At 60.0% G+C, this 13561-nt stretch overlaps 4 protein-coding genes across 4 annotated transcripts; 2 read left to right on the top strand and 2 right to left on the bottom strand.

Annotated features, from left to right (window-relative positions):
• Positions 1-166: 166 nt before the first annotated feature.
• Positions 167-9147, bottom strand: PHYSODRAFT_262855 (hypothetical protein; the record flags this gene model as incomplete). Its single annotated transcript, XM_009525686.1, has 5 exons — positions 167-2374; positions 2452-2601; positions 2674-3097; positions 3172-5705; positions 6037-9147. The coding sequence occupies 5 exons, from the start codon at positions 9145-9147 to the stop codon at positions 167-169; spliced, it is 8427 nt and encodes a 2808-aa protein (XP_009523981.1).
• Positions 9148-9635: 488 nt separating this feature from the next.
• Positions 9636-10597, top strand: PHYSODRAFT_354380 (hypothetical protein). Its single transcript, XM_009525685.1, has 4 exons — positions 9636-9895; positions 9993-10177; positions 10264-10352; positions 10446-10597. The coding sequence occupies exons 1-4, from the start codon at positions 9704-9706 to the stop codon at positions 10532-10534; spliced, it is 555 nt and encodes a 184-aa protein (XP_009523980.1). The 5' UTR covers positions 9636-9703; the 3' UTR covers positions 10535-10597.
• Positions 10598-11052: 455 nt separating this feature from the next.
• On the top strand, positions 11053-12040 carry PHYSODRAFT_285582 (hypothetical protein). The gene is made up of 2 exons (XM_009525684.1): positions 11053-11176; positions 11269-12040. The coding sequence occupies exons 1-2, from the start codon at positions 11068-11070 to the stop codon at positions 11868-11870; spliced, it is 711 nt and encodes a 236-aa protein (XP_009523979.1). The 5' UTR covers positions 11053-11067; the 3' UTR covers positions 11871-12040.
• Positions 12041-12076: 36 nt separating this feature from the next.
• Positions 12077-13415, bottom strand: PHYSODRAFT_497071 (hypothetical protein; the record flags this gene model as incomplete). The annotated part of the gene is made up of 4 exons (XM_009525683.1): positions 12077-12171; positions 12247-12912; positions 13012-13258; positions 13341-13415. 4 exons carry the CDS (start codon positions 13413-13415, stop codon positions 12077-12079), a joined length of 1083 nt encoding a protein of 360 aa, XP_009523978.1.
• Positions 13416-13561: the final 146 nt, after the last annotated feature.

Raw genomic sequence — 13561 nt, 5'->3', positions numbered from 1 at the left:
GAGACGCAGGCGCAAGCAAATGCAAAGTGCAACACGTACGACATGTATCTAAATGCAAGAACTGCTACAGTACTTACTGGCAGGGCTCGAGGCTTGTGCTCCACTGGGACTGCAGCACCATATACCACTTGTCGTTCCCCATTCGTCACCTCTCGCAGTCGTTATATTACTCGCTCTGCTCGTCCGGAGCTGGTGCCGGAGCGGCGGTGGGCTTGAACACAGCGAACTGCGGGCGCGGCGGCTTGCGCTGTGCCGTTGAGCCGCCACGACGTGCGCCTCCGTACATTCCTGAGCGTGCAGGCGGCGCCATCATGGCCGCCAGCGGGTCCTTCTTCATCAACATGTGAGACGGAGGCGGCGCCATCAAAGCTGCGAGCGGGTCGTTGCTCGGCGCGGGGCCGCTGCTCATGGAGCCTGGAGCCGAGTTCGCGCCCGGAGGAGGCGCGCCCGTAGCACTGGAGCCCGGCGCGCTGCCCGGTAGCGGGCCAGTGGGCGGGGCGCTGGGCATCGTCGGCTCCTCGCTCGCCGTCTCGCCGGGGAACACCCAGCGCTTGGTCTTCTCGTCGTAGTACGCCTCCATCTGCTCGCCGAGCTTGGCCACCTTGGCCTCCGGGTTCATCTTGGTGGCGATGAAGGACGAGATGCCCGACAGCCATCCGGAGGAGCTCTTGGAGCTGCCGCTGGGCGGCGGCGTCTTGGAGCGCGCGGGCTTCTTGACGCTCTTGAACTTGGGACTCGCCTTGCCCTTGTCACTCGACGGGCCACTCATCGCAGCGGCGTCCGTGGGCGGAAGCGAAGCGGCCACCTCGGCAGCCAGACCAGCGGCAAGAGCCTTGGGCTGGCTCATGCTGTCGTCGTGCGATACATCGATCGGGGCTGGCTTCTGGAACGCGGGGCGCGCAGTCGGTGTGTCCTGCGAATGCTGCGACGACTGGGACAACGGAGGCTGCTGGTATTGCTGTTGTTGCTGTTGCTGTTGCGGGGGCTGGGGCGGGTGCTGCGGGGCCGGCGGCATGTTGTTGAAGCTGCTGTTGCTGTGGGTGCTGTGGTTGCTCCCAGGAGGCTCCATCGAGTGCTGCGAGCGCATCAACGGCACCGTACCATGGCCGTGTGAAGGCGGGCCGCTGTTGGAGTACGGCCCCGACGGAGCAGGCCTCCCATTTCCAGAGAACGGGCCCGACGTCTGCTGCTGCTGCTGCTGAGGACCAAGTCGCCCGTTGCCGGAGAACGGCCCTGACGGAGGGACGGCGTTGCCTCCTGGCCTCGAGTACGGTCCCGCTGGCGGCGCTGCAGGAGGAGCTCGGTTGTACCCGTTCGAGGATCCGGGAGCGCTTCCCTGCGACGCAGGTGGAGTAGCGTGGCCGTAAGAGTTGACCGGCACCGGTGAAGGTCCGTGCGAGCTGGTCGGCGGGGTCTGCTGAACGTGCTGTTGCGGGTATGCTGGTGCAGGCGACGGAGTCGAGGTAGTAGCTGATGCGGCACTCGGGTAGCTGCTGGCCACGGGCGGAGTGGCCTCGTTCGCGTACAATCCGCCGGGCGTCGTCGCGCTAGGACCCGCAGGTGCAGCGGGGGCTGAGTCGGTGCCTTCCACCACGCGGTTCACGATCTTGCCCATGATGCTCAACGCGCTGCCAAGTCCCCACTTGCCGCCTTGCTTCCGGCCTCCTCCACGGCCGGTTGACGCGGCCACTGAGGCCACGCGGTCCTGGCCGAGGTGCTGGCGCAGTCGATCATCCAGTACGGTGAGCTGGTTCTTCATTCCTTCCAGATACATGGACGTGCCGGGCTTCATTGTGGCCGTCACCGCCTTGATCACAGCGAGCATGGACGTCACGTACTTGAAGGCTGTCTCGAGCTTGCCGTGGTCCGCCAGAAGCATGGCATAAATAAGCTTGTAGCCCTGGAACGGGATCATGAGATTGGCCGACGCGCCCTTGGAGTGCTTCTGGGCCCACTCGTAGACCTCCGTGCGTTGCACGGCACCAGGTGACACGTAGAACCGCGCTTCCTTGGGGGTGCGATGGTCCCCACCCAGCAACGCCATCTTCGAGCTGGGCATCGGAGCTTCCACTTGAGTACCAGCAAGCAGGTAGCAAACGTGTGCCGCAGCAACCGCGCCAGCTTCGTTCCATAACCGATCACCGAGCTCCGTCAGAATCTTGTTGGTATCCGCAGTCCGGTTCGCGAGAAGAACCTGGGCGTGCGACACCCATTTTGACAGGATGAGCGATTCTGTAGACTGCTGGGCGTTCGTTTGCAGTAGCCGCTTGGGTTCCTGCACACTCTTCTCCTGCTGGTCAGCGAAGGACATGAACAGAGCGCGGCACGGATCGCCCGTTGCGTACGTTTCGTCCAAGTACGTGCGTAGCACTCGCTGTCAATAGGGAAACATGAAGCAGGTGGTTAGTAGGGAAGTAAGTGCACCTTTGGGCGGGCGGACCATTTGCTTACCCTGTACTCCTCCTTGTCGGTAAATGACGCGATCAGCATTGCCTCGGGCCACATGTGCGCAGCCATAGCTGAAGAAACCGCACCCTTGCGGTCACCAACCAAAAGCAGCTCACGGAGCTCGTTCGAATGCTTCAGCGCAAGATCGGGGTGCTGCCAAATATCCATTGACACATCATGGTTAGTATAGAATCGAAGGAAACACAGGTGCATACCAACTCGTACCATCACAGATTGGGGCTTCCGAGTCGCTGGGAAAGTCGGAGGCTGGTTGCCACAACGCCGCTTGCTGTTTTCACTGAGCAAAGCGATCAGCTGAGCCTCGGGCGAGTTCGGGTCGCTCGGGTTCAGTGTTCCTGGGTCCGAGCGCAACTTTCCGTTGCATTTGACCAAGACACGCAGGACGCCCAGTAGCAGACGATCGTTCTCGTCCTCAGCCTCATCAGCAGTCGTAGGCGCCTCACTGCGCTTCAGTCGATCATCCAGGTATTCCAGGATTGCCTCATCCGAGACATCTTCGGTTAGCGGACCAGGGAAGACGTCCATCTGCTCGAACTCCTTGTCCTTCGGGTGAAGTTGGTCCATCCGGTATACATTTACCGGCCCCTTGCGCAGCTCACCGTTGCCACCATTGTCAAACTCGGACGGCCTGTGTACAGCATCATACCAAAAACTTGAGGTCAGTGAAACGTTATAATTCTCCCACCTGCTCACAATACGTACGCTGGGAGGCCCCGGGGGCTGTTGCGGTAGCTGCTTCCTGCAATATTCAGCCGCAGCTTCCTCTTCGGGAACATGGTCACCACGTTGCCACCAAACCCGAACGACGCCAGACACGAGGGCGGGGCAACGCACGGGTCCTTGTACTTGTTGCTGGTTTTAACGACAGGGGCCGCGGATGGCTGCAAGCTCGGCGAGGCGTATCCGTGCCCAGTAGCAGCCCCGTATCCGGCCCGATTAACAGCGTTATACCCTGTCCGTTGCGGCTGGGTTTGAGTCACGCCACCGTGGTAACCGTACCCAGTGGCTGCATGCTGCTGCTGTTGCTGCTGCGGCGGCTCCTGGTATTGTTGATACTGCTGGTGTTGGGGTTGCTGTGCCTGGTAGTGCGGTTGCTGCTGCTGCTGCTGCGAGTAACCAGCGGGGCTTGCTGCGGTACCGGCTCCTGGAGCACCCGAGGTAAAGTAGTTCCCTGGAGTTGCTGAACTGTACGAGGCACCGCTAGACTGCTGGTACGAAGCGTGGGTCTCTGCAAATTGCAAAGAGGCAGCTGCAGCGTCGTGCACGTGCTGCTGTTGTTGCTGTTGCCCCTGCGTCTCCTGTCCGTAGTCACTGTGCTGGAATTGATGCGTAGCTGTCGTAGCAGTTTCTTGCGGTGCTGGTGAAGACGAAAAAAAGTTGGACGAAGTCTGCGAGTCAAACTCTTGTGAGCTCGATCCGGCAAATCCATCAAATGCCTGAGGCCGGTTCGCGTCGCCCTCGGGGGCAGAAGGTGGAATCGCGCTCGCCTGCGTGTCAGCAGCAGTAGCTTCAACATTGGTACCGACGAAGCCATCGTAGCTACTAGGCTCCTGCTCCTGCTGCTGCTCCTGCTGGAAACTCTCAGTCGGTGGAGCTGGGATCTCATCCACAATATGCGTCGATTCCATGTCAGCACTGGGACTAGCTTCGACTGCAGCCGCAGGCGTAGTTGCTGCACCCGCTCCGAAGTAGTCGCCACTGGACTCGTGCTGCATCGGCTCGGCTTGAAAGTACTGTTGCTCCTGCTCATAGTCCTGCTGAGATGGAGACGCGTACTGCGAAGCCTCCTGCACGTGGGGAATGCTGGAATCAGCAACAGGTTCCTGGGGCTGCGCTGCCTGAAACGCCGACGAGTCCTGGGAAGCGGTGGTTCCGAAGAACGAGGAGGCTGATACTTCAGTAGCCGCAGCCGACGCCCCACCAAAGAAAGAATTTGCGTCAGCTGGAGGATGCGACGGCGTGCTCTCCTGATGTTGCTGCAGATTTCTCTGGGGCTCATACGACGACTCGCTTCCATACCGGTTCATCGAAGAGCTAGACGCGTGGCGCGAGAAGCTCTTCTCTTCAATAGAGCCGTACGACGTGTTCAAGTCGCGCGCGTGGCCCGACGTCCGCATCGTCGCCGTGTTTGCCAACACATGCGAGCTATATTGCTCTGCATGTGACGACGCGGTGCTACCACTTCGCGAAAATGACGGCTGGGCATGAGCCTGCGTTGTTTGCTGCTGGTAAGCCGATCCCGACGAAGGAGTAGCCGAACGCAGTCCACCGAATGCTGACGCACTTGTTTCCGAGACTGCCGACGAACGCCCAATGAATGCGTCGGCTGACGCACTCGAAGATGATCGCGTGTGGTCCCCAAAACCTGCGCCTTGGCCATGTGATGCACTCTGGCCATACTGTCCGTGGCTGTAGTCCTGCTGGGCTGCAGCTCCACTTCCAAATGCTTCAGACGCGGAGTGGCTGTAGCTGCCTGGCGTAGCGGGAGTGGAGCTTTGACCGAACTGGTGACCGCCATAGTGGCTGCTCTGCTGAGTCCCATGCGGTGGCTGCGCAGGGCTCGCGCTGCTGAATGCTTCTGCTGCTGAATGACGGTTGTAGTTATCCGGCGTTTCAGGGGTTGAGGCTTGCCCATACTGTTGGCTGCTGTACCGGTTGTCTTGCTGAGCACCGTACGACGGCTGAGCGGGGCTGGCAAAGGCTTCTGCTGCGGACTTGTGGCTGTAGTTATCCGGCGTTGCAGGAGTCGATGCCCCAGCTTGCTGACTGCCGTAGCGGTTCTGCCCATTATATCCACTCGTAAAACTGCTTGCAGACGACTGGCGACTGAAATGGGCACTGGCATCGCTGGTTTGCCCGTACGATTGCCCACCAAAAGCGTTTGTTGTAGCATGAGCGTGGTCATCTACGCTTGCCGACGACTGATTCCTAAAGTGGCTGGGCGTCGCAGACGCACTCGCGGACGTCGTAGCGCCTTGGCCATACTGGCTGTAGTTCTGGTTTCCTTCATACGAGGCATTATACCCTTGTGCACTTGTTTGCTGTCCGAAGTGGTCCGCTGTCGCCGAACTGCTGCTATCCGCTCGTGAATGGCCACTGAAGACCGAGTCGGCAGAGGTTGCTCCACTTCCACCAAAGTGCGAAGACGCACTCTGATTAGCATTGACGCCGCTGTTGTATCCACCTCCACCGCTGAAGACGCTGTCAGCTGAAGGCGCCGAGTTTCCAAACCCACTCTGTGCACCGCCTCGCGATGCAAACGGATCCGCACTATTGTAGCTGCTTGAGCTTTGAGACTCAAAAGGACTCGATGCGGACACCCCTGAACCTGCAGGTCGATCGAAAGGACTTGGCGTGGAAACGCCTGATGCGGCAGGTCGATCGAATGGACGCGACGATGCAAATTGGCTCGGTGCGGAGCTAAATGCCGACGCGCTGTCAGAGTAGCTGCCACGCCCAGCTGGGTTGTAGCTCTGGCCAGACAAACGCGCACAATACGATCATGTTAGACGAATGAAATCTCCGACCGTGAAACACATTACAACCCTGACAGTAAACAGCGCGTACCTGATCCTGAGCTTGGTAGCTCGATCCATACGAGTTTTGAGCCGGCTGCGCAAAAGAACTTTGGAACCCACTCGAGGCCGAACCGGAGCCAAAGAGATCCCCGGCATCTGAGGCCGGCAATTCGTGCTCAACAACAGGCTTAGGTTCCGCTACAGTTGCAGCAGCAGGTGATGCCCCAAACGAGCTGAAGGGGTTGGGAACATCAGCACCTGCAGTGGCGCCAAACAGCGAGGCAGCACTCTGCACACCCTCATCTTGAACCGCATTATCTGACACCGGCGCAGCCGTGGGCGGAGTAGTAGTCGTCTGCTGCGGAGGAGGGAAGGCACTCGGCGTGCTTGCAAACGGATTGGCATTCGCAGAGGACTCGCTGCCTCCAAACATCGACGCGGCAGGAGCTGGCTCGGATTCCTGGAACGTTGAGTCCGGCTCTGGCACAGATGATGTGAATGGTTCCTGCACGCCTCGACGCTCAACCGTCTCCGTCACGTAGTGGCCGCTCGAAGAACTAAACTCTGACACAAATCGTGGGTTCGTGCTCACAGACTCACACATGCTCGTAGTCTCGGATGCATTGCCATCCGAGAACCCTCCGTCACTGGCATTATCTGACCCACCGATCGTCGTTCCTGGCGCCGAAAATTGCCCCTCACTCACTGACGGGAAGTCCGTGCCGAATGCCGTGCTAGCATTGGACGAGTCCACCATACTGGGCGTTTCCGACACCGTGCCATCCGAAAAAGCGCCTCCTTCGCTCACACGCTCCGAGCCGCCAAACGTGGCACCAGCGGAAGACACCCCAAATGAGGCAATAGAGCTGCCGTCGTGATCCGTGCTCGCAACTGACGACTGGTACATCCGATGGCTTGCAAAGGAGGACTGGGACCCGCCATATAGCGATGAAGGTCGGCCCGCCGACGGGAAGAAAGAGTTCTCACCCGAGAAGGACACAACGGAGTCCCGCTCTTCTTCATCACTCTGGCCCTGGCGGGTGCTGTGGTGGCCAGCATTATCCTCAGAGGACACCCCACCAGCATGCATTGAGCCAGCGTCCCACCGTACACTAGACTCCGCATACGAACCCGAGCCTTCAGCCTTTTCGCTACCTGCAAACGTAGTTTGCTGGACATCATGTGTAATAGTAGACTCATTCGCAGAGAACTCGTTCTGAAAGCTGGAGCTTTCATCGCCTTGAGGTGACGGAACACGTCCAAACGGCCCACCAGTGCCAGTCGGTGTGTGAAGGAAACGAGCGCTGCGCGGTGCTTCAGGGTAGACATTAAGGTCGTCGTCTTGGCTTGCGTGCTTAGCCATCGTACTCGAAAACGGCGAGCTTTCAGCATCCAGCGAGGTAGCTGGTTTCGCTTCCTGGGGGGCCTCCGTCGAGTACATCGGAGTATCCATCGGGGGAGGCGGCAGAGAACTAGCTTCAGCAACCGGAGGCGATTGACCGATTGACTCCTCGTGACTGGGAGCTGCAGCCTCTTCAACATGACCAGCCACAGAATAATTGAACGCACTCGCGGCTACCTCCGGCAGGGGCACCGACTGCTGCTCATATGCTGGAGCCTCCACGACAGGCGTAGAGGGCTGCGGCGGCGGTGGAGCAGGCATCGAAAACGACGTTTCTTGACCGGGGAAAGCTTGCGCAGGTTTAGGACTGGGGTTCTCGCTTGAAGTCAGCGGCATGTCCTGCTGCGCATTCGCCTGACCCTTGATCGACTCATCCCACTCCTCGTCAGCATGATCATCGTGGTCGAACAGTTCGTCCTCGTCGCCGTCGCCCCAAAACTCTCCTGCATCAGCGCCGGGGCTAGTAAGCTCCACCGGAGCAGCCACCGCCTCCGTCTGAATAGTCGTCGTCGTTGTCGTCGTGATAGAAGTCGTGCTGGTGACAGTAGACTCAATCGTCGCCTTCGACTCTGCAGCAGCAGCAACCTCAGCTCCATCGTGCTGGTCCCAGTCTTCTTCCCACTGCTCTTCCTGCTGCACCTCCGTAGACACAGCAGAAGCTGCTGGCGGTGGCGCTTGAGCAGCACCAAAGCTCGTCGTTTCAAAGGGATTGTGAGCCGTCTCGACCGAAAAAGAAGAAGAAGAAGAAGTCGCTGGCACAGCAGGAGGAGGGGGCACGGCACTCTCAAACTTCGTTTCCTGAGGCGGCGCAGTAAAGCTCGTGGTCTCAAACGCGCTGGCTGTCGACTCCGGAGCGAACGAACTCGATGGGAACGCGGCAGCTTGAGGCGGAGGCGGTGGCATCGTCGTCTCTGCCTTCGTCTCAAACGTACTGGCAGCAGAAGTCTCCGTTGCAAATGGCGGCGGCTGCGTCGGCGGCGCACTTGGCTTGGCCACAGGCGACGCGAAGGCGTCGTCGTCATCCCCCCACGCGAACTCGTCCTCCGGCGCCTCTGCAGCCGCCGCGGCCGCTGCTGCAAGCGCCGGAGCAGCGACAGCAGCAGGAGTCGTCGTCGTCGTCATTGCCATGGCCGTTGAAGCACTCTCCCCCTCCTTGTTCTTCTCCACCGGGTTGGACAGCACCGTCGAGGGCGAGTCGCACTCCCACCCGTCCTCACTGTAGAGATCCTCGGCGTCTTCCATCGAGAAGAGCTGCGCCGGCTTGGACCCCGCAGCCATCGCAGTCGCAGCGGCGCTAGACGTCACACTCCGCGCGCTGCCAGCCGCCGCCGCCGTCGCTGTAGTGGTTGTAGTAGTAGTGGAGGTGGCGGTCCTCTGGACGCTGGCGATGCGGAGGGAGCCGACGCTGGGCGCGGCTGGGGGCGGCGCCGCCCTCTGGCTGCCCAGGCCGCCGATCGGGGGCGGCCGCCACCCCGTGGACAGGGGCGTGGCGGACGCCGAGGCCGGGCGCATGGTCATGCTGCTGTAGCTGCGGTTGCTGCTGGTGCTGGCGCTGCTGCCCGTGCGGCCGCGCGACGTGGCGTCGATGCCCAGCGACGCGAAGAAGTCCTGCGACTGCGCCGCCGAGGGCTTGGCGCGGAGCCGCGTGCCGGCGCTCACGGGTCGCGCTCGCGTGGCGCCCGCTGCAAGCCCTGGAGCGGGCCCTGCGCCTGGAGGCGGCGGGAAGAAGCCGCTGCCGCCGCCGCGAGCTCCGTCCATCTCGAGGTCGGGTCGGGGGCGCGTTGGATGCGGTTTCGACTTTGAGGAGGTCGGCGTCGTGACGTCAGTCAAGTCAGGAACTCGATCCTGGTTTGAAGAGCCATTACAGGATGTGACTGAGGGATTAGAGGTTGGAACTCCCTCTGGATAGAGACTGGATACATTGTTGATAAGAACCCCCTCGCAATAGAGACGGATCAGATGACGTGGAGCGTCGACGTGTTCGGTGAGCTAGAGCGACCTCGGCTTGATGCATGCAAGGCACAAGAGGGTAAGTGTACAATGCATCAGTGCTGCATGCACTCTAGCGCATTGGCTGCAATTGCGAGAGCGTAGTGTTCGCGCCGTCCGGACGCCGCCAAGCAAATATGAATCACACGTGTTTTTATTCTATTTCACTACGAGTTGCTGATATTTCGGTGCCTAAATCGGAGCAAATCCGCAACGCGAGAAGTCCAGCCGGCCGGGTGGCAGGGCTCATTCGGTCGCCTCGCTGTCCGGTGTCTCAGTCGCGTGTATTAGCGTAGAGCAAGCAAGACACGCAGCAGCAGTGAAGATGCCGGTGGAGGTGCAGCGCAAGCTCACGGTGCTGGGTTACCCGGGCGTGGGCAAGTCGTCGCTCACCACGTGCTTCGTGGAGAACCGCTTCGTGGAGAACTACGACCCGACCATCGAGAACACCTTCCACAAGACCATCCGCGTGCGCAACGCCCACTTCGTCACGGACATCGTGGACACGGCGGGCATGGTGAGGGAGATGCTGCTGCTGTTTCCTGTGGGTGTATCATTTGGTGGAGGAATGGTGGACTCAACTCTGTTGCTTTGATTGATTCGATTGCATGCAGGACGAGTACGCCAACTTCTCGCAGGCGGCGTCCGTGGGCGTGCACGGCTACGTGCTCGTGTACTCGATCGGCTCGCGCACGTCGTTCGAGAAGCTCAAGCTGATCAACGAGAAGCTGGTCAACATGCTGGGCTCCAAGCCGCCGCGCGTGCTCGTGGGCAGCATGTCGGATCTAGAGAAGGCCAGGCGAGTGCCGCGCCCGCCCTGCAATGACTGGGTGAATGCAATAGTGTGCTCTGTGCTGATGTAAGTGTGGGGGGTGTTGATGTCAGAGAGGTGACGGTAGAAGAAGGTCAAGCGCTGGCGGGCAATTGGGAATGCCCCTTCGTGGAGTGCTCGGCCAAGGACAACGAAAACATCAGTGCGTCGCCGTTCTTCTCTGCTTGCTGGGTGCGAAGGTGGACGCTTTTTGTGTACTGATGCTGTTGGCTTTGCGTTTTGTGCACGAGTGCAGACGAGGTGTTTACTTATCTAATCAAGGAGATCGAGCGCGATTCCGGTCTGCTGGAAGAGAGCGACGAGTCCCAGTGCACGATTTTGTAAATCACGACGATGAGCAAGCCTCACAAATACTCGCGCGCAGCAAGCAGCATGTCGGGCATTGCTGCTGCTGTAGCGACGAAGACCGCGCCACGAGACGGCATCTCTCCATTCAGAGACTGGAGAGTGTGCAGGCGAAGAGGAGACGAAGTACCGGAGACAAGGCAAGAGGAAGAGAGAGGGAGAGAAGAGGGAGAACACGCACGCAATCAAGAGAGGGCTGGAACACTATGCATACATCGATTGGCTTACTTGCTTCAGAAGTAATGTTCTGAACACAGTTCGAGCCGTAGTGTCCACCTCAAGTGTCCACCTAACTCGGTCGCGTCTCTTCGTGATGATCCTTTATGTACGCGTACACAATATAATGTTCACAATGAACACCAAAATCGCGGTCCGGACCGGTCCGGACCGCCCCAAACATCTTGCCTTTTGTATGCCGATACAAACGCCAAGCTCGTGCTGGTGGTCTCCCTCCGAGAGCCGCTCGTTCGTCCCAGCCCCAGCTTCCGCTTCCTCTTCCCAACGCAGCGATCATGATGCGCAAGGTGACCTTCGAGCTGGGCCGCTGCGTCCGCGAGACCGGCCAGGCGCTGGACCGCCTCGGCCTGCGCGTGCTGAACGACAACTCCTTCAAGGAGAAGTGTACGTGTCCATGGCCCGCAATTCTAGTAGCAATTAAAGTGTTCAATGGTATAGGTATCTAATGTGTCTGTGTCATTCATTGGCTGATGCAGTCTCGCGCCACCGCCAGGTGATGGCCCTGTACGACAAGCGGCCGAAGATCGCGCACGACGTGTGGGTGGCCCCCAACGCCACGGTCGTGGGCGACGTGGAGATCTGCAACGACGCGTCGGTCTTCTACAACGTGGTCATCCGCGGCGACCTCAACCAGGTGCGCATCGGCAACCGCACCAACGTGCAGGACCGCACGGTCATCCACACGGCCAGCTCCACCTCTCCCGGCCTGGCCCCGGGCGCCAACATCGGCAACGACGTGACCATCGGCCACGGCTGCACGCTCTACTCGTGCACGGTTGAGAACAACGCGCTCATCGGCATGGGCTCCATCATCCTGGACGGCGCCCTGGTCGAGTCCAACACCGTCATCGCCGCGGGCAGCGTCGTGCCTCCTGGACGCCGCATCCCGTCGGGCCAGCTTTGGGCCGGCAACCCGGCCAAGTACGTGCGCGACCTCTCGGACGACGAGGTGGCCGACATCACCAAGCAGGCCAGCGAGTACAAGAGCATCGCCAGCACCCACAGCGACGAGTTCCTGCCCTACGGCACGGCCTACCTGGACGCCGAGAAGATCAAGGCTGCCGGCGGCCACCTGTAGAGAGGAGTCTCTTGAGTCACTCTTTTTCCTCCCCTCCCTTAGGTGAGAGGAAGAGGTCGCTCGCGCCTCTGTAAGCATGGAATGCTCGTGTCTCGTTACTTTTTAAGCGAAGCAGGAACAACTCTCCACCCCCATTTACAAGAAAATACAAGCCACAAACAAAAATGTGTAGAGGTTGGTTGGGGCGCATTGGAATTGGAACTCGTTTACTCGTCGTCGGTGTGTATCCTCCGGCGTTTCTGCTTCTTCTGGCCGCGCTTCTTGAAGCTCACGTTCCTGTTCGTAGTGATGTTGATCTCCTCTTCCCGACGAGGTGCAGCAGCAGCAGAGGAGGAGGAAGAGGCACCAACTTCAACGTTGTCGTCCAGGTTGACACCTTTGTAGCTGCCTCCCCACGGGTTGAACGCGCCTAGAGCGTTGTCTCCCTGCGACGAAAAGTCCTCGAGTGCATCCATCCTCTTCTGCTCCTCTGCAAGACGCGAGGCCTCTGCTTCCGCCTCCGCCGCGCGCTTCGCGACAGCCTCTGGGCTCTCGTCGATCTGCCGAACTTCAACGGTACTCCACTCGCCCATTCCGGTCGTCTCATCAATGACCACCGGCGCGTGAGTCTCTACTCCTGCTGCGTCTCCACCGTTGCGCCACTGATCCACCATCTTCTCCGCTGCTTCCAGCGTCACATTCGCCGGCAACGGGATCCGCAGGCGATCCGCTAGCACCTCGTGCTCCGTCACAGGCTTCGGCTTGTCCTCGTTCTTCTCCGCGTCTTCTGACGGCGGCAGCATGTACATGACCGTGAAACGTCTGAAGCTCAGCTCCGTGTTCGGCACCGTGTGCACCGTGGCCCGCTCCACGAGCGCGTCGATCCACTGCTCGGCCTCCTCGACCCAAATCTGGCACGCGCTCCCAGTCTCCAGCTGCGTCTCGTGCTTTTTACCTTCCAAATACACGACTCCTCGCACAGCGTACACACCCTTATCGTCCTCCTCTTCCTCCTCCTGTGGTTCCTTCTCCTGCATAGCCGGAGGACGGTATTGCCCACCACCTGAAGACGACGAGGAGGGGTTCCTCGGCGGAGCTGGCGGTGCATTGTTCCCTTTCTGTCCCGGCCTCGAAGGCGGTGGAGGTGGCGCATTGCTGCCACTCTGACCTGGCCGTCTAGGAGGTGGAGGCGGTGCATTGGGCTGCCCCGGTCGTCTCGGAGGCGGCGGCGGCGCTCGTCCGGCCATATCCTGCTCATACTTGGCCTGCGCGGCCTCCTCGATCTGCTGCAGCTGGTCGCGCAGCTCCTTCTGCGCGCTGGAGGCGTCGGACTTGGTCTGGCGCTTGGCCTTGAACGTCTCCTCCACCTTCTCCTTGTGCCTGCGGCCCTGCTCATGGTGCTTGATGCTCTGCGTGGCAGATTGGCATGATACGTCAGCAAAGAATCATAATAGATGGTAGAGGAGTGATTTAAGGGCGAGACGCACACACCAGCTTGTCGCTCTGCATCCACACATTGCAGTACTTGCAGTAGTGCCGCTCCCGGGACACCCAGTAGTCCACCATCACTACAGTATTACGCTCGACTCGACCGACACCTTCCGAGCTAATGCTAATCGCTGCTCGGTTGTTGGCCTATTACCCCTACCCTCTTTTGGGTTTTGAATCGTGTTGAATTGGGCTCCGAATTGCAGCCTCTTATTTTAGGGTGT

The sequence above is a fragment of the Phytophthora sojae genome, assembly GCF_000149755.1.
Source record: "Phytophthora sojae unplaced genomic scaffold PHYSOscaffold_3, whole genome shotgun sequence".
Classification (NCBI taxonomy): domain Eukaryota; phylum Oomycota; class Peronosporomycetes; order Peronosporales; family Peronosporaceae; genus Phytophthora; species Phytophthora sojae.
This window is presented reverse-complemented; position numbering and strand designations above follow the sequence as displayed.